This window comes from Mauremys mutica, chromosome 3 (genome assembly GCF_020497125.1).
Source record: "Mauremys mutica isolate MM-2020 ecotype Southern chromosome 3, ASM2049712v1, whole genome shotgun sequence".
In the NCBI taxonomy this organism is placed as follows: Eukaryota; Metazoa; Chordata; order Testudines; family Geoemydidae; genus Mauremys; species Mauremys mutica.
Genome location: NC_059074.1, coordinates 52,273,594 through 52,296,245, shown reverse-complemented (window position 1 = coordinate 52,296,245; position 22,652 = coordinate 52,273,594). Strand labels below are relative to the sequence as shown.

Genomic DNA, 22,652 nt, shown 5'->3' with positions numbered 1-22,652 from the left:
CATGCTTACACAGAGCACTTCTTCTTATCTGGGAAAGGTACTGAGACGATACACAGGGATAAAAAACGTATGGCTAGCCCAGGTCAGGCTAGCAGGGATTGGGCTGCAGGGCTTGAGATACACGGCTGAAAAGTCATTGTATAGGCATTCAGGCTCGGGATGGAGCCCAACCTCTGGGACCCTGGAAGGATGGAGAGTCCCAGAGCTCAGGCTGTAGTCCAAGCCTAAATGTCTACATAGTGATTGTTAGCCCCACAGCCTGAACCCTGAACTAGGGTCAGCTGCGGCCATCCCGTGGGTCTTTTATCCCTGTGTAGATATACCCAAAGTGTCACAGCTAAATACAAAATGGAACTGTTTGTTTAGCAGCTAACACATATTGTAACAGACCATTCAAGGGGTGAAGTCGCCAGTTAAAACCTCTGCAGTCAAGCAGGGTAGTGGGTTACAGATTGTTGTAATAAGTCATAAACCCAGTGACTTTTTTAAGTTCATAATTTTTAGTCTTTAGCAAAGTTATGAATTTAAGCTACCAGGTTCATCCTTTCAAGGTATGCAGGTTTCCTTTGAGGACTAAGAGGTCAGATATGGAATATTCACCTTGAAACATGTTCCTCCACAGGCGATATGAGTTTTTATCATTTTTCTGTGTGAGTTCATTCAAGGATGTAGTGATTGTCTCATTTCACCCATATAGTTATTATTGGAGCATTTAGTGCACTGGAGGAGGTACACCACATATTGTGTTAGGCATGTGTAAGCAATCATGGCTCTTGAAAGATGTGTTGTGGAGTGTATTGATCATTGTAGCAGTGGAGAGATGTCTGCAGATTTTGCATCTGTTGTTCTGTCAGAGTCTTGTGTAACTTTGAGTTGGTGTGTCCCTGTCTATGTGGAGCTTGCTTCTGATGATGAGGTGGGAAGGCTGGGGGTGTTGTTCGGAGTCCAGAAGAAGGGGTTCAGGAAAGATTTCCCCATTGAATATGCATTGTAGTTGTTTAATGATACCCCATATTTGTTCCAGTTTGGGGTAGTAGATGACAACTCTGTGTGCAGTTGGAAAGGTTATTTTTCCCCTATGTTGAAGCAGATTCTCTCAGGGTATTTGGGTGGCCCGTTCTACAATATTAGCTACTTGGCTGGTGAAGTATCCTTATTTGATGAAGTTGGTTTTCAGTGTGTTAAGGTGTCTATCTAGGACAGTATCCTAAGATCATATTCTGTGATATCTTGGTGCTTGGCTGTAGATAACAGATTTTTTGTTCTGTTTGGGGTGCTTACTGGATCTGTGAAGATAAGTGTGGTGAATCATGAGTTTATTCTATACAGTTGTCTGTAGGGTTCTATTGCTGAAGCTGATTGTGGTGTTCATGAAATTGATGCTAGTGTGGAAGTGTTCTAAAGAGAGTTTGATAGATAGGTGGGGGTTGTTGAAGTTGTGTTGGAAATTTATGAGGGAGTGCAGGTTATCTTTCCAGAGAATAAAAATATCATCAATGTATCTCATGTGTATCATTAGTTTCATTGGGTATTTGTCCAGAAATTCTACATCAAGGTGGCCTATGAAGAGGTTGGCATATTGGGGACCCTAGTACCCAATGGTTTGGACAATGTCTTGTTGAATGTAAAATTGTTATGGGTGAAGATTAAATGGATGAGTTTGGCATTGTGTTTTGGGTGGATGTATGAGCATTGTTCATTACCTTCTAGATATTTGAGGTAGACAGCGATGCTTCCATTGTTGCGGTGGTTGATGCATAGGGAAGTGACAATCATGGTGGCAAGAATGTTGTTCTGAGTGAGATTGTTAATGTTACAGAGTTTCTGGAGGAAATCAATGTTGTGCTTCAGGAAACTGGCCTTTTATGTGGTTTGAGAATGAGTCCTGATATACCTTTTGTAAGAGTGCTATGGCCAAATATGTGTGAGTCTGCCTGGGTTCCCTTATTTGTGACTCTTGGGAAACATGTAAAGGTCCCTGAGGTGTGGGTTCATGGGGGATAAGGTTGTGGAGTGTCTCTTGGTGTTGTACAGGGAAGGATTTGAGGATATCTTTAAATTCCTATATGAATTGTATTGTGGGATCTTCTTTGAGTTCTTTATAGTAGTGGTGTTGGAGATGGAAGATGAGAAGTGTTCCTTGGGGAAAGGAAGGAAAAAGATGAGGAGCTCTCTAATTGTGAGAAAGCTTGGGGAGAGTTGGGAGGAGAGAGAGGACATTCTCCAGTTTGCAGGGGAGGGTTGAAGATAAGGAACCTTGGGGCAGAGAGGGATAAAGTAATCCCCATTTTGGGGAGACTTGAGAAGAAGGCCCTCAGGGGACAGGAGAGAGGGAAAAATGGGACAAGCTCTAATTTGGTTGTGGAGAAGGAGAGTTGGGCAAAAATGTCCTGGGGAAGAGGGATGAATGAGGCATCCACAGTTGTGGTGGTTTGTTAAGGAGAAGGACACCTGGGGAAAGGTCTCCTTTGTTTTCTCCTATTAAGCAGTCTGTTTTCCCATCCTAATCATTAGACTGGAGGGGAGTGATTCTGTCTCTAAATCAGTGATTTAGGGAAGAAGGATGCCTCCGTCTAGCTCTCTGTCTCTGTCTCCTCTTGGCATCCTTGCTACTCTATATTTTTACTCCCCCTTTTCCACTTATTGTCCCTGCTGTAGCTCACAAAAGCAAGGGTTTGTGGGAAGCTGGGTCGTGGATGAGTTTGTTGGTGGACATTCAATCAGAGAAAGAATGAAATGATGCTGGTAGGCTAGGGAAAGTAACTAGAAGATATGGCAAGGATGGAATCTTCATTTTTATTTGAGGGTATGTGTCCACCATTTGTGACTTGTGTGCGCAATCTGGTTATGTTACATCTTCAAAAGCTGTTAGGTGTTCATATACCAGTGGTATCAAGTACAATTTTACCAGTTATGCTTAGGTAGATGATTTATTTTGAATGAAGACATACCATGCTACCATGATCCATGACTTTGTCAATTCAGGATTTTATTACTCTTATGTTCTCTGCATGGGTTTGAAGAGATGCTGACTCTACAGCCCAGGGTGTAGGGCACTCACCTGACATGTGAGAGACCCAGATTCAAGTCCCTGACCCAATGACCATTTAAATATTTATATATAAAGTGAAACAGCTCCAAGAGAAGAAATGGAGAGCAACCCACCCCAAGCTATCCAATCACTTGGTGGTTAGAGCCCTCACCTGTGGTGTGGGATCAAGTCCTTATTCCAAATCAGACACAGCAGGAAGTTAAACTTGGGTCTTCCACACCCCAGCTAAGTGCCCAACCCACGAGACTATTGGGCACTTTCTTTCTCATCTCATGAAAGAAGTCTGTCAGTCAGGCAACTAAAGCCCAGATAAATGGGAGTTAGGGGCCTAAAAACATTTGAGGATTTGGGTCTGAGCCCCACTCTTTTCCTTTCCATTTTGCTTCTGGCTTACTTAGGAGTCTCTCCACTCAGCTTGCTAGCTTCTGAAATTTCTTCATTAGGTGCCTAATTCTCCCATTGCACTGTATGGGAAGCCTGGGTGCTTATCTCTGGGATGAGGATTCCACTAGGTAGCAGGGTACCTAGGAGTTAGGCATTGGAACACCTAAGTACTTTTATGTATGTGGCCCCAGGTCTGCATACCTTCAATCAAATACCCTATCCATGGTACCACACTGCCTCCCTTAGATAGACAGAATTGCAAAACATTGACATCTTATGGTTTTCATGATATAGCAAGTTGATTTTTCACTAAAAGGTCACAGACTTCCACATTGGTACTCACTAGGATTCAAAAGAAGACAGGTTTCAAATGATTTGACAAGTATATTGACAGAGGATGACAGACTGTATATTTTACAATCATAAATGCTTACCAACTTTTTTGTGGCTGAAACCTGACATATTGAAAATTTAGTGCATTCGGTTTGTGGAAATAATTTAAATGAAAAGGCTTATTTATAATGGACCAGATTTATCCAAAGCCAAAGGTTTTTCCCAAGATATTGTTTGCATATGTATTATACATTTATACAGATATTTTAAAACTGTAAATTTAAATTATTGTAGTCAAAAATGTAAAAATGTGTTCTTTTATTTACTATTTTATTATGTTATTATTTATTTAAGTGTATTTTTATTTACATTTACTATTTAGCAAGTGACTTTCTGCGCAAGGACATATGGTGCAGTGTACAGAATTTTCTTTCTACTTTCATTTTTTTGAATATGTAATATACATTCATTTTCACCTTCCTACCTATTTGTAGTAGTAATTATTATAATTAGTACCATCTGTATTCAAGAGCAAATGTTGCAAATTCTTTTCAGGATGGAAATCTCAAACTAGGCTTGTTCTCCCCATGGATCTTTGCCTTGTGAGGACTGGCAGGACTGCAACAGCCTGATTTTCAAATTACTACTACTAAGGCTTTCCCTATAGAGACAGAATATGGAGATTTCTCTGCCCTTCACCCATAGCTCAGTCTGGTTTGGCAGGGTCCAAATCTGTATTCATAGGGTTGTGATGGCCTATTTTTACTTTTAAAAGGTACCCTAGCTCAGAGCTGCACTACTCTAATGTTGTAACCTTTGTGCACATAAATGTAGAAATTCAGCAGGGAATGCTGTTTTGACATTTTTAGCAAGTAATCATATCCTCAGTACCCAGACCTGATCATCAACTCCTGGCTTTCTACTTTTCTGCCAATCTGTTTAGATGGAGCGTTGCCTGCTCACAAGTTGATTGGATGCTTGCCCTAGAGCATAAGTGCCAGGAAACAATGAATTGAAGAGGCAACTAAACTAGGGAAGTGCAACAGCTAGTACCAAATTAAATGTTTTGGAGGTTGGAGGGGTTGTTTTTCTTTTGTTTTGAGTAAATACTTTTATTTTTGTACTAATTAAAATATGGTCCAGTTCACTTAGCACTTCACACCTTCTTTTCTATTAATAGTAATTACAAAACAGGTGATGTCTGCCCTCAGGGTAGGTGATGTATCGAGGTAGGTGCAGATAGCTACAGCAGGCTCTTTGGAAACTTGCTCTAGCAACATTCAGTCTCTCTAATGAAATATCAGTTATTAAGGAAAGGGGAAGGACATGACAGAATTTGAAAAGAATAGGTTGAAGCTGCTCTGTCAGTCCAGGAGTTCCTGTCTTCAGTGATACATTGAAAGATCTGCTGTTCCGGAACTTGAATTAACACCCTCTTTATTTCACCTGTAGATTCCTGAAATCTGTAATATCCAAAACAAAATGTGGTTGTTATAATCTCTTTTGGTAACTATATGCTTAAAAGTGCCTAAGTAAGGGACCTACCGGTAATTAGTTACAGGGGCAATTGCATTTGCAGGATATGTTAGATGATGTGATGGCATTATCTGCAGCCTGCTGGTCATGAAATAGTCTTCATTCATTATTGTTAAACCTCAGTGGTGCACCCTGGCAAAATGAGTTCCAAGTACTAGAAGGTTTAAGCTTCCATATGTATAAAAATAACTTGATTTTTTTCCGCATTATATAAACACCCAATACTTTGGATTTTAAGAACAGATGTGACACATTCTTTTTCTTCACCTTAAATATTCTGGGGATATATTTTTCATCTTTTCCATCTAAATTCCTCCCTATACTTAATCCTGTTTGTTGTCCAAGAGAAAGTAAAGTTCTGTTTCTCTTTTCATTCCTCTGCAAAAGAAGGATATTTTCAGAAAGGACAGAGAGCAAGATGGAATACTGAGAAAGACAGAGACACTTCTTAGCATAAGAATAGACAGATATCTACTAAAATAGACGTAATATGGGACTTGAATTAGCATTTCAATTTCTACATTCAATTTTATTTTGTTTTCCCTAGAGAGATGAAGTGGGGAAGGAAATATCTTTTATTGAAGTTTTGTTTTCCCTAGTCCACAAAAACAACTTTATTCTATAGTTTAGTGTAAGAAATATAAATATCTTCCCTTCCTTTCCATAAATGTTGTATTGGATTTACAACAGAGTTTTCTTTCATTCATTCATTGATACTATTTTATAACATTCTACTGAAATTTTCTACTCAGTTGAGGATATTAAATATAGTGGGTCAAATTCATTCAGACAAATGAAAAAAAAATATTCCTTTCAACTATGTATATTAGTATTTCTCTCCTATTCTGGGGCTCTGAATACATATTTATTTCTCAATCAGTATAGTTTAAATGGAGACTGAGGGATTTCTGCATTATAGAAATCTATGTGTTAGTGTATTGCTGTGAGCTTTTTTTATTTTAGGTTTAACTGGAGGATAATGAAAGCGGATATATGAAATATGTTTTTTCACAGTAGGTTTGATCTTCAAAAAATATATTTTTGTAATTATTTAATGACATAATAAATGTATCACACAATCTCTTTTCCCACAGTAAAATAATGGATTTTTGTTGCATTTGTACTGAGCTGTTCAAGCAAAAAATAATTCTGTACCTTTGTAGTAGTGGATTGATGCAGCAGACATACGGGTGGATCAGAAAAGTATAGAAGAATCTTTTTAATTACAAGCTGTTAATCATCAGGAAGAACTACAACTTTTGCTTTTTGAATAGCGTATACAATAATGTAAAAGACATGAATGTGGAGTAGTTTTTAGAGACCACTTTAACCCTTAATCTGCCCTTCAAACATTCTTCTGAATCTGCCTTCTACTCACATCCATCCAGCAAGTCAGAAATATCTCCTTAGGGATTGCTGAGGGTAAAAGAAATTACAGTATGTAATATTGGAATCCGCAAATAGTAGATTGTTGAGCTAAAATTGGAAAGTGTTGTTATTAGGAGAGGAAGAAATTAGGAAAGCAGCATTAGGTACCTCAGTGTCAACACTGTTTCATCAAGTGGATGGATTGTGAGCTGGAGAGATGATAGCAACAGGAACGAAGCATAGCAGCAGGAATGAATGGTATTAAAATTACTTGATTCTGATAAAACTAAACATTTTAATTAATACAATAAAACAAAACACAGCCATTTGAGTTTTTTATTATTGAATTCCACTATATTCCTTCAAGCAATTCATTTCAACGTCCACGTCCGGAGATTTTTCAAATACTGAACACATTATTTGCACACTGACGCACACAATTTCCCCCAAACTGACACAGATGTGCAGAGGTGATGTGCAAGTGGGGCACGCAGGGTCACATCCCTCCCCCAACCTCAGATTTTTGCCACCGTTGCCAGCAATGCTCGGTGACATGGTGCAGCCGGGCCCTTTCATATGAGGCAGCTACCCGATCTGGTGAGCTGTGCCTTGCGGGGAGAGTCAGGAGCAACAGCTGGGAACTTCAGGGAGCAGCTGCTGTTTTCTGGGAAGAGAGACTAAAGGTTTGAAGGGGGGAGGTTGCCTCGGGGAGGGGTATGACTGGGGGCAGATGAACTTTTAAATTGTACCCCCTCCCACTATCACTAAGTTGTCTCTGGATGTGTCTGTAAAATACCTTGGTTTAGGGGCAAGTCTAGCAGTAGTGAGTTGGAAAATAGTTAAAGTTCTAAGAGACTGATTTTCAAATTTCCAGAAGGTTCCTTGGGTATTTAGTACATCTGAAATTCAGACAACAAGCAAAAATAAATTTGTTTATGTATTTGTGAATTAAATAATCATTAATACAATTATAAATAAAATTAATTTTAATAGTTCCTAACAGGCGTTCTGTTGCTTAGCTAACAAAAAGTACCAGAGAATTCTCCATGACTAAACATTTCTTCTCCAGAATATTTGAGTATTAAAATAGCAGGATAATGCAGGCCAGGAGTGGCTTATGATAATGATTAGTTCTTATGTGCATATATCATTAGTAAGAGTAAATGAGTCGATTTGAATCAAAACCTTCAACCCTCAGAACACAGACTACACATAAAGACTCCATTAGCTCAGCTAAGATTAGGAAAAAAGCAACCCAAAGCAAAACCAACCAACCAAACAAACAAAACACAATACCTGTTATTTCAGCAAGACCCTCATGTTACAGTAAAGGGCATGTGAATGCAATTCAGTACACTACAACTTCCCCTAATTAAGACAGTTCATTTAAACTTTAATGAGAGTTCTTGCGGGAACAGGCTTATTGGCTTGAAGAGGGAGCTAGTACTAGCGATTATTATCAGTGCTGAAGAGATCAGGAATGCAAACACGGCAAATTACATTACAGCTAATTATGTAAAGGGAGAACAACATTATACACTCACCAAAACTTGCTTAGAACTACATAATCTTGATTTACATGTACTGGGATAGACAAAAACCTTTCTTCTGAAGTTCTCTCCAATAGAAACCTGATCTTATAGAAACATTTTCACCATTTTGATATGAGAATGAGAATGATTTAAGAGAAAGGCTTTGGAGTTCATGCAAGCTAAGTACAGGCTTGAGGTATAGCACTGTGCAGTGCTCCTGCTTTGTCAGTGCAATTGAAGCAACTCTTAATAACAGCAGATTAAAAAAGCCTCATGTTGAAGCATTGTATATACTTTCTTTTTGATTTGTAAGGAAAAAAGTTTCTGTGATACTTAGGTACTCTCTAGCAAAACAGTGCCTCTGTTCAGTGATTCAGTTTAGAGGTGTATTCATTAAATATCTATGTTATTGTTTGTTATTCTTGCATGATGACATCAGTTAAAACATCTCAGTTCCACAGAATTGAAGACTCTGTAGTACAGAGAGAATATCAAGGAAATGTAGTGTTTGGTTCTATTCTTCACTGAGTACTCAAATACCAAAAATAGGTTTTCTACATGCACCAACTGTGGAGTATTGTGCCTGAGTATGGTCATGTTCAAGCCATGCACACAACATAAGAGCATAAGAATGACCATACTGGGTCTGACCAAAGGTCCATCTAGCCCAGTATCCTTCTTCCAACAGTAGCCAATGCCAGGTGCTTCAGAGAGAATGAACAGAACAGGTAATAATCAAGTGATCCATCCCCGTCACCTATTCCCAGCTTCTTGGCTAATAGCCATTGGCTAATAGCTTACATATATTTATCTAGGTTTTTTTTAATCTTCTTATGGTCTTGGCCTTTGGAACATCATGTTGCAAAGAGTTCCACAGGTTGACAGTGAACGGTGTGAAGAAATACTTCCTTTTGTTTGTTTTAAACCCGCTGGCTATTAAAATTGATATTGAACTCAATCAGTCCTTTAGGATTATCAAGGGACTTTGAAGCCAACTCCCACACTGTTTTTATACTGCCTTATGGAGATTGTACCATCATCAGTGAGGCAAGATGCCTTCAGTAAAAAAGGAGAGACAAGACATCCACTGTATGGACACATTTCACCATGCAAGAGGCAGAGGTTGAGAAAGAGCTTTGCCTCTGAAAATCTCTCACCCCATAACACCTCTGTGGAAGGCTACAAGGTACAAAGTTTCAGGGAATGCTGATGATTTGGGAGAACATGGTTTCTTCAGGACAATTACTTCTAGGCATTGACCTCAAACAAAAATACTGATATACTATAAATTGAGCTGGAGTGACAATATGACCAACTGGAAGCTGATGCCTAACCTCAAATGGGAATGTGGAGAGCTTAGGCAAACACTCAACATATTGCCTGATGCTATGCCCCCAGTCAACATCCTGTACTCCAGAGGAACTATTAGACATCCTGCGGTAACAAGCCTTGTAGATGTGGGGAAGTAGTAGATGTGGTATATCCTGACTTTGGTAAGGCTTTTGATACTGTCTCGCATGACCTTCTCATAAACAAACTAGGGAAATAAAACCTAAATAGAGCTGTTACTAGGTTGTATAATTGGTTGGAAAACTGTTCCCAGAGAGTAGTTATCAGTGGTTCACAGTCAAGCTGGAAGGGCATATGGAATGGGGTAACACAGGGATCAGTTCTGGGTCTGCTTCTGTTCAGTATCATTATCTATGATTTAGATAATGGCATAGAGAGTACACTTATAAAGTTTGTGGTCAATAGCAAGCTGGCAGGAGTCGCAAGTACTTTGGATGATAGGATTAAAATTCAAAATGATCTGGACAAACTGGAGAAATGGTCTGAGGTAAATAGGATGAAATTCAATAAGGACAAATGCAAAGTACTTCACTTAGGAAGGAGCAATCAGTTGCGTGCATACAAAATGAGAAATGACTGCCTAGGAAGCAATACTGAAGATAGGGATATGGGGGTCACAGTGGATCACAAGCTAAATATGAATCAACAGTGTAACTCTGTTGCAAAAAAAGCAAACTCCATTCTGGGATGTATTAGCAGGAGTGTTGTAAGCAAGACACAGTAATTGTTCCACTCTACTCTGCACTGATTAGGCCTCAAATGGAATATTGTGTCCAGTTCTGGCACTACATTGCAGGAAAGATGTGGACAAATTAGAGAACGTACAGAGAAGAGCAGCAGCAATGATTAAAGGTCTAGAAAACATGACCTATGAGGGAAGATTGAGATAAATTGGGTTTGTTTAGTGTGGAGAAAATGATAACAGTTTTCAGGTACATAAAAGTTTGTTGCAAGGAGGAGGGAGAAAAATGGATCTCTTTAACCTCTGAGGATAGGATAAGAAGCAGTGGGCTTAAATTGCAGCAAGGGCAGTTTAGGTTGGACATTAGGAAAAACTTCCTAACTCTCAGGGTGATTAAGCAGTGGAATAAATTGCCTATGGAGGTTGTGGAATCCCTGACATTATAGATTTTTAAGAGCAGCTTAGACAAACACTGGTCAGGGATGGTCTAGTCCTGCCATGAGTACAGGAGACTGGACTAAAAGTCCTCTCGACGTTCCTTCCTGTCCTATGATTCCAATATTTCTGACATATGTGACAACACTATGTCTTGCATGCCGTTTTGGAGAAACAAGCTATGACAATGACGATGACACCAATGTTCCAGGATTTCCATGGTTTTGGGTTTCAAAATGCAGTTAAAGCTGTTTTTGACCTATGAAGCCCTAAATGGCATGGGGCATACCTATTTGGGATACTGCCTCTTTTGCTGTGTGATATTGACACAGCTGCAATCAGTGTTGCACTTGAATGGGCACTTTCTTTTATAAAAGGGGGAGTGGGGAGTTACTGGATCTGTCCTTGGATTTTTCCCCCTTCCACTTGATTTGAAATATCTTAAATCTGGGGAGCTTCAGGTCACACTGCAAAACTTATGTTTTTCCCAGGTTTGTGGGAGGAAGGACAGGGTTACATCAAGTGCTGGGATTTGTGCGCTGAAGCCTCAGGCTTGAGGGCTGAGATTCTGTAGTCTTTATTTCTTTCTTGGCTTTGGAGAAATTATTTTTATTCTTCTTTGCATCAGTGTTTGAATTTGCAATATGTGGAAAAGACACCTACAGCCCTGGATATGGGAGCTTTTATGTATGAGTTTTATATGTACAAACACATTTACATAAGCCCATATCAGTCCTGCTTAGCATTTACAGGATGTTGTTTACTACATATCAAGCTCCTTCAGGCATGAACCATGTCTTATGTCTGAATCAGAAAGCTGAGAGAATAATATCCTCAAATGTATCCATTATTTGTAATTATTCAGTATTTCTAATCATGTGGATATTTTAAACTCCTGGTTGGTCATGTGTAGTTATTTGTGAGTGTTCAATTCAACAGCCTTCAAGCTATGTTATTTAGTTGTGATGATTAGTATTAGTTCTGGTGAAGATATCAATCATGTATTAGTTATATTGAGCAGCATCCAAAATGTGCTAGGTGCTTTGCTAATACAGAGGAAGAGAATCTCTGTCCTAAAGGTGGTGCAATGTACAAAGACAGACAAAGCCTGGGAGAAAGAGCTGAGACATACAGGCAAAGTGAACAGAGTGAATATAGGATCACATAATCTGAATAGATAAATCACAGGGTATTGTTTTCGTTCTCTGATTGCATTGGGTCACAAATATGCTTGACACAAATACTTTGGCCTCTCTGCTGACAGTTCCAGCATTTCACACAGCCCCAAATATATTGTGTGTGTTGCAATGGGAAACAGGATTTTAATATAGAAACTTCTCATCCACAAGCATCTGTGCACACGTGCCAGTCACTACTATTTTAAATCTAATGATCTGATTGAGATACTTGGGTGGAGGTGTCATCATAAAAGAGAACAATGTTCCTGTGGCTAAAGTGCAAAACTGAGAATCAAGAGGTCTTGTTTTTTAATTCTGGTGTGATCTTCCTCTATGTCCCTTTGTAAGTTACTAATTCTTTCTGTACCTTATGTTCCCCATTCTGTAAAATGGGGATAATACTGTTTACCTCCCAGATATATTCTGGTGCTGAATTAATCAACATTTCATAAAGTATGTTGAAATAGTTGGTTAGAAGATGTGTAGGATTTATTTGCAAGAAAACTACAAAAATAAAAGTACATCAGCTCTTCTCAAATAATGCATTCTTCATAAAGAATTTGAAAGGATGTTCTTCTTGCATCACTTGCTGAAAGCTACTGCATTTAAATTTTAGCTTGAGAAAATAAATAATGCAATAAATTTAAATTAAGTTAATTTTAAGACCAGCTTTCTCTTTAAAAAGCGTGTCTTATCTAAGTACTCTAAAATCTATACAGTTACAGTAACTCCTCACTTAACGTTATAGTTATGTTCCTGAAAAATGCAATTTTAAGCAAAATGATGTTAAGCGAATCCAATTTCCCCATAAGAATTAATGTAAATGAGGGGGTTAGGTTCCAGGGAAATTTTTTCACCGGACAAAAGACCATATTGCACGCACACACACACACACACACACAAACACACACACACACACACACACACACTGTATAAGTTTTAAACAAACAATTTAATAGTGGTACACAGTGATGATGATTGTGAAGCTTGGTTGAGGTGGAGGATTCAGAGGGTGGGATATTTCCCAGGGAATGCCTTACTGCTAAATGATGAACTAGCAATTGGCTGAGCCAGGGTCAGCTCCAGGCACCAGCAAACCAAGCATGTGCTTGGGGAGGCACAATTTCAGGGACAGCCTTTTTTCTACAGCAATTGCGCTCTTGGAGCCTTTTTATTTTTTTTGCTTGGGGCAGCAAAAAACATAGAGCCATACCTGGGCTGAGCCCTCAAGGGTTAACTCTCACACTCTACAAGGCAGCAAGAAAGGAGGGAAGGCAGACAGGGACAGAGACAGGTACCCTGTGTGTGTGTGTGAGAGAGAGAGATGCGCATTTCCCCTTTAAGTATGAAGAGTGGGGTCAGAAGTACACTGCCTTGTTAATTAGATCAGCAAGCTGAGACTGAACCAGAGGTGCAGCTGCTGCTGCCTGGAAGCTCCCTCTATCGTGTGTCCCTCTTGCTCTATTGATGATGGGGTAAGCGGGGTGAAGATGCAGGAGTGAGAGGGACACCCTGACATTAGCCCCCCTCTTCTTCCCCTTCCCTCCCCACGCAGCAAGCAGGAGTCTCGGGGAGAAACTCCAAGGCAGAGGGCAGGAGCAGCACATGGCAGTGGGAGGAGGTACAGCTGCAATTGCAAGTCTGCTGTGCAGCTGCTGCTCAGGAAACTTAGGGGAGTGGGGAGCTGATAGGAAGAGCTGATAGGGGGGCTGCCGGTCCACCCTGGTTCCAACCACCCACCAGCACTGGACTGCTCTTCCTGCAAGTAGTGGACAAAGCAGGATGCTGGTGTGACCTCGCCTGGCAGCCCCCAAAGAAGGAATTGGGTGGACTAAATGGACAGTGCCCCTCTCTATCTGAAGCTTAGCAGGGGAGGTCTGTGGATCCCATCAGAAGTTAAAATGATAAGTATGGGAGGGAAGGCTCTACTAGAGGACCTGGGCAGCTTTAGATACAGTACCAGGCACGTAGGAGGATTTCCATGACAGAGCCATGGAAGCAGAAATCGGCTTTTCCTTTCCAGATTTATCTAATATTCAGAAAGGTAATCTAGGTAACCTGCCTTCCAGATTTGAACACTCTCAAAATTCAGGAGTGCTCAAGCTCAGTTTAGGCTGCTGTTACTTCATTTCTCCCAAATCAAATATGCTGATCTACTGTAACTTGTTGTAGAAAACAGTAGGATAAAATTGAGCAAGAAATGTTGGCATCTCCCCAGTGCTAACTAGGACTGGAATTGCTATTTTCAACAACAATTTTTTTTAGTTTTGTTTGTTTAAAAGGAAGACAGTAATATTGCATTGACAAATTCCCCTTAGAAACGAAGAGTGAAACAAAAGAATAACAAAGGCACCTCAGCTTTTCCTCATTTATGTAGGACAGTCTTATAATATGGATCCAGATATCCTCCAGTCTCACAAGCTGAAAATTGTTCCACTTTACTGCAGTTCTGTAACCATGCGGGAACCAGTCCTGTCTGTGTTCTGTGCACATCCAAAATTCCTACTGAATTCAGAAGTGCCTTTCTCTTGTGACCATACTACCTGATATTTTCAGCCCTTGTAAGTGAAGCAGGTTTACATTTAGTAATTGAGTGGGAAGCCACTCAGAAAAAGTTAGGTGCTGTAGGAGGTGTTGCTTATTCACTAGGTAATGTGAGACCTTACTGTTACCATAGTAAACCAGTGCCGCATAGAATGCACTTTGTTCCTAGAGTCTAGAATGGGGTCCTTTGAGTCTATACACAGCCCATTAAAGATAATGAAAAGACTCCCACTCACTTCAACAGGCTTTGGACAGAACTGGTTATACACAGGGTAACTCCACTGTCTTTACAAGGTCCTGGTCCCACAGTGGAGGGGGACCATGTGAGCTTGTTGCAGAGCTGCTGCTCAGGGATGGGAACCTCCTGGCACCCCAGCCTCCAAAATCATTCACTTTCTGCATGACTATGTGCTAGTTGAGGGGTGCGTGGGAATTGGTGGCCTCAGCTGCATGTGATGGGCATCTCAGATACTTAAAGCCATGGCCTAGAGGAAGGAAGTGCTTAACTGCAGAGTCTGCAGCTGCTTTGGGCCAGCCCTGAGGATTTAGACTCCCCAGAGCCACCGTTGCATCTCCCCAGTTCAAGCATGCTCAGCCTTGGAATTGCCACCCCTTCCTTGACTAGTAGCTGCCGCTGTCTAAGGCTGGCCTCTGCCAATTGGCCCCATGGCTATAGCCAGAGAAGCTGCAGGTGCCTCTGTGACTGCTGGGGGCCATTAAGCTAGAGCAGATAAAGAAACTGGAATTAACCTCAAGGAACAGAGGTCACCAGTAGGAAAGGAATGTCAAGGGAAGCAAGGAAAGAGGAAGCAGGTCAGGTTTGCAGCAGGAGAATAGCCCCATCTGGTTGGGGAACCTGTCCAAAGTAGAAAGGAAACAAGCATGGGGAGAGGTGGTAGTGATCAGGTAGTAGACCTGTAGATGGGAGCAGAGGGAGAAAGGCTGGTGTCTTCAGATTGCCAAGGGGTAAGTCCTCACTTTGGGGAAATGGTGTTTGTAAGTGGCTTGCCCAGCAGGATGGGTTCTGAGGGAGGAATTTGTCAGAATTGATCAAGTATCTGCTGGCTTTGGAACTTTGAGCTGAGAGTAGGACCACATATTGTGACTGGTGAAATAGGGAGGTATTGGAGACATGGCTATAGAAGGTCTGAATGAGGAAGGAGATAAATCTGTGGGGAGTTTCCCTGATCACTATGAAAGTTTTACTCACTGCGGGCACTGGTAAACTCACCTGGGTGTACAGCTCAATGAGGAAAAACTGGGGGCTGAGGGAGCTGTGTATGGCAATGCATGTAGTCATGTAGAGGTGTGTGATCAAAATAAAAAATGTCTCTGAGATTCAGTACCGAGTATACTATGGCATGAATGGTACTGCCCCACCAGGACCACACTCGGAGCCCACAATGACTACATAGGGGCCCACAAATATGTTTGGTACCAGGGCCCACAAAAGATTAATCTAGCCCTGTTAATAATTCACATTGGGATCTCATATCACAATCACAGTTCTGTTACTCTCCTCAACTAATCCCTAGATCGTCTCATATCACAAGCACACTGTGTTAACCTGCCTCACCTACTGCTTTTACCATTCAGCTCAGTAACACCAAAAATACATACTCATACATTTAATTCTTCTTTCCAATACACCATAAAATTGTCCTCATGATCGTCCCAATGCCTCTATACATATTCATTCTGTCTGCAATTTACACTTCCAGACAAGTTACTTTATGCCATAATAAAACTACAGATGCTAACTGTGGAATATACTGTAATCTACATATTCTTCTTGCACATCAATAAAGAATATCATATTGGAATAATCTATACATGTGACTACAATAAGGTAATACACGAACAACATGGGGAAATGTGCAATATAACATTTGGAATTTCTAATATAAACAAGTAAACCTTAATTATTTTGATTGGGTTTGGAGTGTTGTTGTTGTTTGTTGTTGTTTACAGTTGAAAGTTGCAGTCATCACTGTTCTGCTTTTACGCAGGCAACAGATGTGAAGTAAATATAGATGAATGTATATCAGCACCCTGTCTCAATGATGGAAGTTGCATTGATGATATAAACTTCTATAAATGTCACTGTAAGAGAGGCTTTATTGGAATAAACTGTGAGACAGATGTTGATGAATGTTTGCCAAAGCCTTGTCTTCATGGAAGGTGCCTATTTTTATTTTACTATTATTATCTCCAAGAAAATGTACTTAACTTGCAATATTTAAGATTTACTGACAAGAGAACGTTGATAAAGATAGTTTTAATTATGTTCTTCCCATAAAGTAAGAGTACAAGCACAGTTAAGGATGACAGATGTTGCCTGTTTAAGATAATGTAATATACTGGTATATTATCTCAGTTCTTCATTCATTTGTGTTCATTAGCATAAGCGATTTTCAATAAATGTGGATTAATTAGACTTTAAAACACTTAAAAGGAACTCTTCAGTTATAACATACCAACAGGTCAAAATGAAAAGTCTTTCTTTTACTAGCAGCATGTCTGCCCTTTAAAAATCCCTTCAGCCTACATAATATACCTCATCCAAAATCCATTAAGATTAACAGAAAAAATCCTATTGATTCAGTAGGAGTTGGATCAGATCCCCACGTGATTAGTAAATATGTAGCTACAATAGAATGTTATGGCTGGTGCTGGAGTTAGAACTATGAATGATGATTTTTACAATTGTGTTTTGTGTTTCAGATGTGTAGACTTTGTAGCTGGGTATCAATGCTCCTGTGAAACAGGATGGACTGGCTCGAAATGTGAGATCAATGTTAATGTAAGTCTTTAATTTTAATATGCGGGGAGAGGGTAACATACTATTTGAAACTCCATTTGACTTCAGCAACTTTTAAACATTTCTGTTTATTGAAAACAACAGAGAAATTGAATTGTTTTAATCCATTTTTGAAAAGTTTATTACTTGTTACTAATATGAAACTGTATTAGAAATAGTATTGAGAAAATGCATTAAGGTTTTTGCCGTGGAGTGTTTATGATAAATATGAAAGGCCAAAGAAGAATGAAATTAAATTTCCTGAAAATCAGTTATGCATCCGTTTGGCTTAGCTATTGCTGATTAAATCTCTAAAATAGCTGATACAGTTTACTGAACATAACTACGTTTTGAATTGTAAACAGTGGAATGCAATAGGTTTGTGTTGCGTATGACTCCTATGGACAAGAAGTATATCCTAAATTCCTTATGCTAAAGATAGTCAAAATCCAGAAATTTAAAATGGCAGTTCCCAAGAAGTTTTATAAATCTATGGTACAAAACTTGGGTTATAAATTGATATCTTATTGCTCCTTCACTGACAAACTTGCATGGCTTCTTTGTATACTAGAATCAAGGTGGGTGAAGTAATATCTTTCACTGGACCAACTTCTGTTGGTGAGAGGCAAGCTTTCAAGTTTAAATAGAGTTTTTCAGGTCTGCTAAATTTACTCAGTGTGTCACAGCTAAATACAAAGTAGAACAGATTGTTTAGCATAGGGTGACCAGATGTCCTGATTTTATAGGGACAGTCCCGATTTTGGGGTCTTTTTCTTACACAAAGCTCCTATTACCCTCCACCCCCATCCCGATTTTTCACATTTGCTGTCTGGTCACCCTAGTTTAGCATAACTAATTAACACATATTTCAAGGGACCATTCAAGGTGAAGTGGCCACTTAATACCCTTCCAGTCATAGATGGAAAAGGAAGGGTGGGGGGAAAGGAAACAGGGGATGTGAAATGGCGGTTACTGGATTATACATTGTTGTAATAAACCATAAATCCAGTGTCTCTATTCAGTCCATGTTTTGTAGTGTCTAGCAAGGTTCTGAATTTAAGTTTTGAGGCTCATCTTTGAAAGTTTTGTACAGATTTCCTTTAAGAATGAGGACTGAGAGGTCAGATATAGAGTGATTGTTCTTTGAAAAGTGTTCAACCACAGGTGATATGGTGCTTTTGTATTTTATTATTTTTATGTGTGAGTTCATTCAAAAGCATAGTGATTGGTTTCACCCACATAGTTTTGACTGGAGCATTCAGTGCACTGGATGAGGTACACCACATGTGTATTTGTAGGAAGCCTGGGTCTCAAAAGATGTTTTGTGAAGTGTACTGATCATTGTAGCAGTGAATGTACGTCTTCGGGTTTTGCATCTATTGTTCTGGCAGGGTCTGGTGCCACTTCAAGTTGTTTTGTCTTGGTCTGTGGGGAACTTGTTTCCGATGATGAGCTTGGAGAGGCTGAGGCGTTGTTTGAAGGCCAAAAGAGGCGGTTCAGGAAAGATTTAGTTCAGGATGTGGTCCCCATCAATTATGGGTTGTAGTTCTTTAATGATCCACAGTATGGGTTCCAGTGTGGGGTGGAAGGTGACAATTAGGGTGTGTGGTCAGAGGAGTGTTTATTGCATATTGAAAAAGGTTCTTTTGGGGTATATGGGTGGCCCATTCCATGATGCTATCAACTTCTCTGGGGGAGTATCTTAGTTTGATGAAGTAGGTTTTTAGTGTGTTAAGGTTTATACCCCAGAGTTTCTCCTCAGAGTAGTCTGTGTTATCTGAGCGTCGGACTGTAGATAACTGATTTCTTGGTGTGTTTGGGATCGTTACTAGATATATAAAGGTAGATGTGGTGATCTGCAGGTTTCTTGTATATAGTTGTCTGCATGATTCCATTGTTGAAGCTCATTGCGGTATCCAGGAAGAGGATGCTAGTGTGGGAATCTTCTAGAGAGAGTTTAATGGATTGATGGTGGTTGTTGAAGTTGTGTTAGAAATCTATGAGGGAGTTTAGGTCATCTGCATATCATTTATGCATCTCAGGTGTATCATTGGTTTTGTGATGATTGGGATCAACACAGCAACAATTATCTATCTATCTATCTATCTATCTATCTATCTATCTATCTATCTATCTATCTATCTATCTATCATTATTATATTGTGTATCTTTCAAAGTTAGAGAGAAGATGTACATCTAAAATATAGACTCTCATGCTTTCATCCAGGAAGAGAGCAACCAACCATAAAATGCTTATTTCTATATAGGCACAGTAATTCTTCTTTGACTCATCATAATCATCGGTGATCCCTAAAGGTTGAGGATGATCTTTCACAGGTTTTATTTTGCATGGATCCTTTGGTGACTGCGGGGACCAATCCTTGAACCACAGGCTCATTGGCAGACATTGCAGGTGGTGTTGAAAGACAGGATTGGGCCACGATTGCTGTGTGACAGTTGTCTCCTTTCTTTTCTGGCAGCTTTCTGTGACCAGGACAAGGTGATTTTCCTCAAAAGCAGACATTCCCTCTATGACAAGTCTTTGTCAGTTATCCCTATCCTGAGCTGCTGTCTCCCAGAGTGTGGTGTCAATGCAATACCTATTGATGTTAATCTTGAGGGTGTCTTTAAGTGTTTCTCTTGGCCTCCCCGTTTCCTTTCTCCTTTGATGAGTTGGGCATACAGCAGTTGTTTTCATAAGCATATATCAGGCATGTGCACACGGTATCCACTCCATCTCAGTTGATTCTGGATAATCAGGGCTTCAGCCCTGAAGATGTTGGCCTTTGTGAGGACACTGACATTAATGCAATGATCCTCCCACTTTATGTTGAGGATCTTCCAAAGATGGTACTTGCATTCCAGATTTTTCAGGTGTTTTCTATAGGTCATCCAAGTCTCACAGGAGTGTTAAGGAGAGTTGGGATTACCACCACTTTATAAACTAAAAGTCTAGTATGTGCTCTGATGTTCTGGTTGTTGAACACCTGGAGAGACAGTCTGCCAAAGGCAAGGCTCGCGCAGCAGATTCTGTGCTGAATTTCGACATCTATGTCTGTCCTCTGTGAGAGATGTCTGCCAAGATAGGCAAAGTATTTTACATTTTCCAGTTCTTCCTTGTCAACGTAGATCTTCCTTGCTGGGTCTGATGATTGAACGGGGACTGGCTGGGGGAGAACTTTTGTTTTGACGATGTTCAGAGTTAGTCCTAGGCTTTTGTAAGCATCAGAGAAGCAATTAAGGGCTGTTTGTAGAATCCTCCTTTCAGTTTGCAATTACAGCACATCATCTGTGTACTGGAGTTCAGCTATTGCTGCCAATATTTCTTTATTTCTGGCATGGAGACGAGAAAGGTTGAAAAGGTTGCCATCAGTCCAATATTGGATGCCAATGCTCTGCGGTAGATGGTCTTAGGTTAATGTTTTCATAACTGCTAAGAAAATGGAGAAAAGGATGGGTGCCAGTACACAGCTTTCTTTTACCCCAGTTTGGATGACAAAGGGCTCAGAGGTAGAGCCACTGCAAAGGATTAGAGGCAGTCATCTGGTTGTGGAGGAGTCTTACACTGGTAATAAATTTGCTTGGGCAGCCAAACTTTGACATGTTTTTCCATAGGACCTCATGGTTGACAGAGTCGAAGGCTTTGCTCAGATGGATAAAGGTCATGTACAGCTCCTGGTGTTGTTCTTGACATTTTTCCTGAATCTGCCTGGCCGCACAAATCATGTTGGTGGTGCCTTGTGATGATCTGAAAACACACTGGGATTCTGGAAGTACTTCCTCTGCAAGAGGGAGCAGGTGATTCAGTCAGATTCTAGTAAGACACTTCCCAGCAACGGAGAGTAGGGCAATACCTTGATAGTTGCCACAGTCGGCCCTGTCTCCCTTTTTGAAAATGGTGATTATGTTAGCATTATGTAAGTCAGCAGGGATTTCTTTGATGTGCCAGATTTTGAGGAACAACAAATGAAGCTTGTTAGTCAACTTTTCTCCCCCGACTTTCAGTACTCCAGCTGGTATGCCATCGGGACCTAGTGCTTTATTGTTCTTCATTTGTTTAATCATTTGCAACCCTCCTCAGGTTGGTGTGTTGGCAAGAGTTTACCAGATTGGGTGATGAGGGATGGAGTCAAAGGTGTCATCAGTCACAGTCGAGTCTCAATTTAGAAGCTTTTGGTAGTGTTCCTTCAACTGCTTTTTGATGGCTTCGTTATCTTTAAGAAGGGTACTACCATCTTCGGATCTCAGAAATGTGAGGCTACATGAGCAGTAGGTCCTGATGGTTCATACAGGGTCTTTGTCTCACAAAAAAGGCTCTGCATATCATGTCTGTCAGCGAATGTTTGGATTTCTTTTGCTTTGTCCTCCCACAATTTGTTTTTGATTTCTCAGATCCTCCTTTGAACTTCAGCGTTGAGCTGATGGAAAGAGCTCTGCTTTTGACTGGATAGTGATTGGTTTTGCTAGTCACAGAAAGCTTTTTTTCTTCTGGTCCAAAAGGGCTGTAATCTCAATGTTGTTGTTGTCAAATCAGTCCTGATGGCGGCAGGTAGCAAAGCAGATGGATTCCTCACAAGCCTCATGGATGGTCTGTTTTAGGGCTTCCCAGTCTTCTTCAACACTGTGTTATCATTTTCAGGTGTGCATATGGTCAGTTTTTCACTGAGGAGTGGTTGGAAGTTCTCTTGGTCCACTGAGGATGAAGTCTTTGGATGTTATATTTCCATCTGTGTGCTTTAGATTGCTTTCTGTGTTTCAGTGCAATCCTGATGGACATGATTGATCTCCCCAGGTGGTGATCAGTCCAGCAATCACTGGCTCCTCTCATGACACAGGAGATTTGGACATCTCTTAGATCCTGTGTTCGTACAATGACATAGTCTAGTAGATGCCACTGTTTTGAGAAAGGGTGTTGCCAATAATTTGTATTGCACTTGTTGCTTTCTCCGAAGATTGTGTTTGTGATCACGAGGTTGTGCTCTGCACATTTGCTGAGTAGAAGGATGCAATTGGAATTGGTTTTGCCCACTCCTTCCTTCCCAGTGGTCCTACTCCATACTTTAGATTCTCGTCCAACTGTTGAGTTAAAGTCCCCTGAGAAGATTATCTTATCTGTTTTTGGAATGGATGACAAAATTTTATCGAGGTCAGCATACAAGGATTCTTTCTGTTCTTCTTCAGCGTCAAGTGTTGGTGCATATGCACTGATGAAACTGGCAGATGACTTATTGACCAATTAGATGTGGAGGGTCATAAGGCGCTCATTGATGCAGATGGGGAGCTCAGTCATGTGGTTGATTAGAAGGTTCTTGATTGCAAAGCTAACACCGTGTATTCAGCTGTCACTTGCTGGTTTTACTTTCCAGAAGAAAGTGTAACTGCCGCCCTCTTCACTCAAGTGGCCTTCATCTGCACTTCTTGTTTCACTGAAAGCAGCAATGTCAATATTGTACCTCGA

At 40.3% G+C, this 22,652-nt stretch overlaps 1 protein-coding gene across 2 annotated transcripts in view; it reads left to right on the top strand.

The window, feature by feature from the left end:
• LOC123366947 (protein eyes shut homolog) overlaps positions 1 to 22,652 on the top strand; it is a 442,182-nt gene that overhangs the window by 354,244 nt on the left and 65,286 nt on the right. For both annotated transcript variants that reach the window (XM_045010895.1, XM_045010894.1), the window contains exons 16-17: positions 16,404 to 16,575; positions 17,119 to 17,197. In XM_045010895.1, coding sequence (XP_044866830.1) covers positions 16,404 to 16,575; positions 17,119 to 17,197 — 251 coding nt within the window. The remainder of the gene's footprint in view (positions 1 to 16,403; positions 16,576 to 17,118; positions 17,198 to 22,652) is intronic.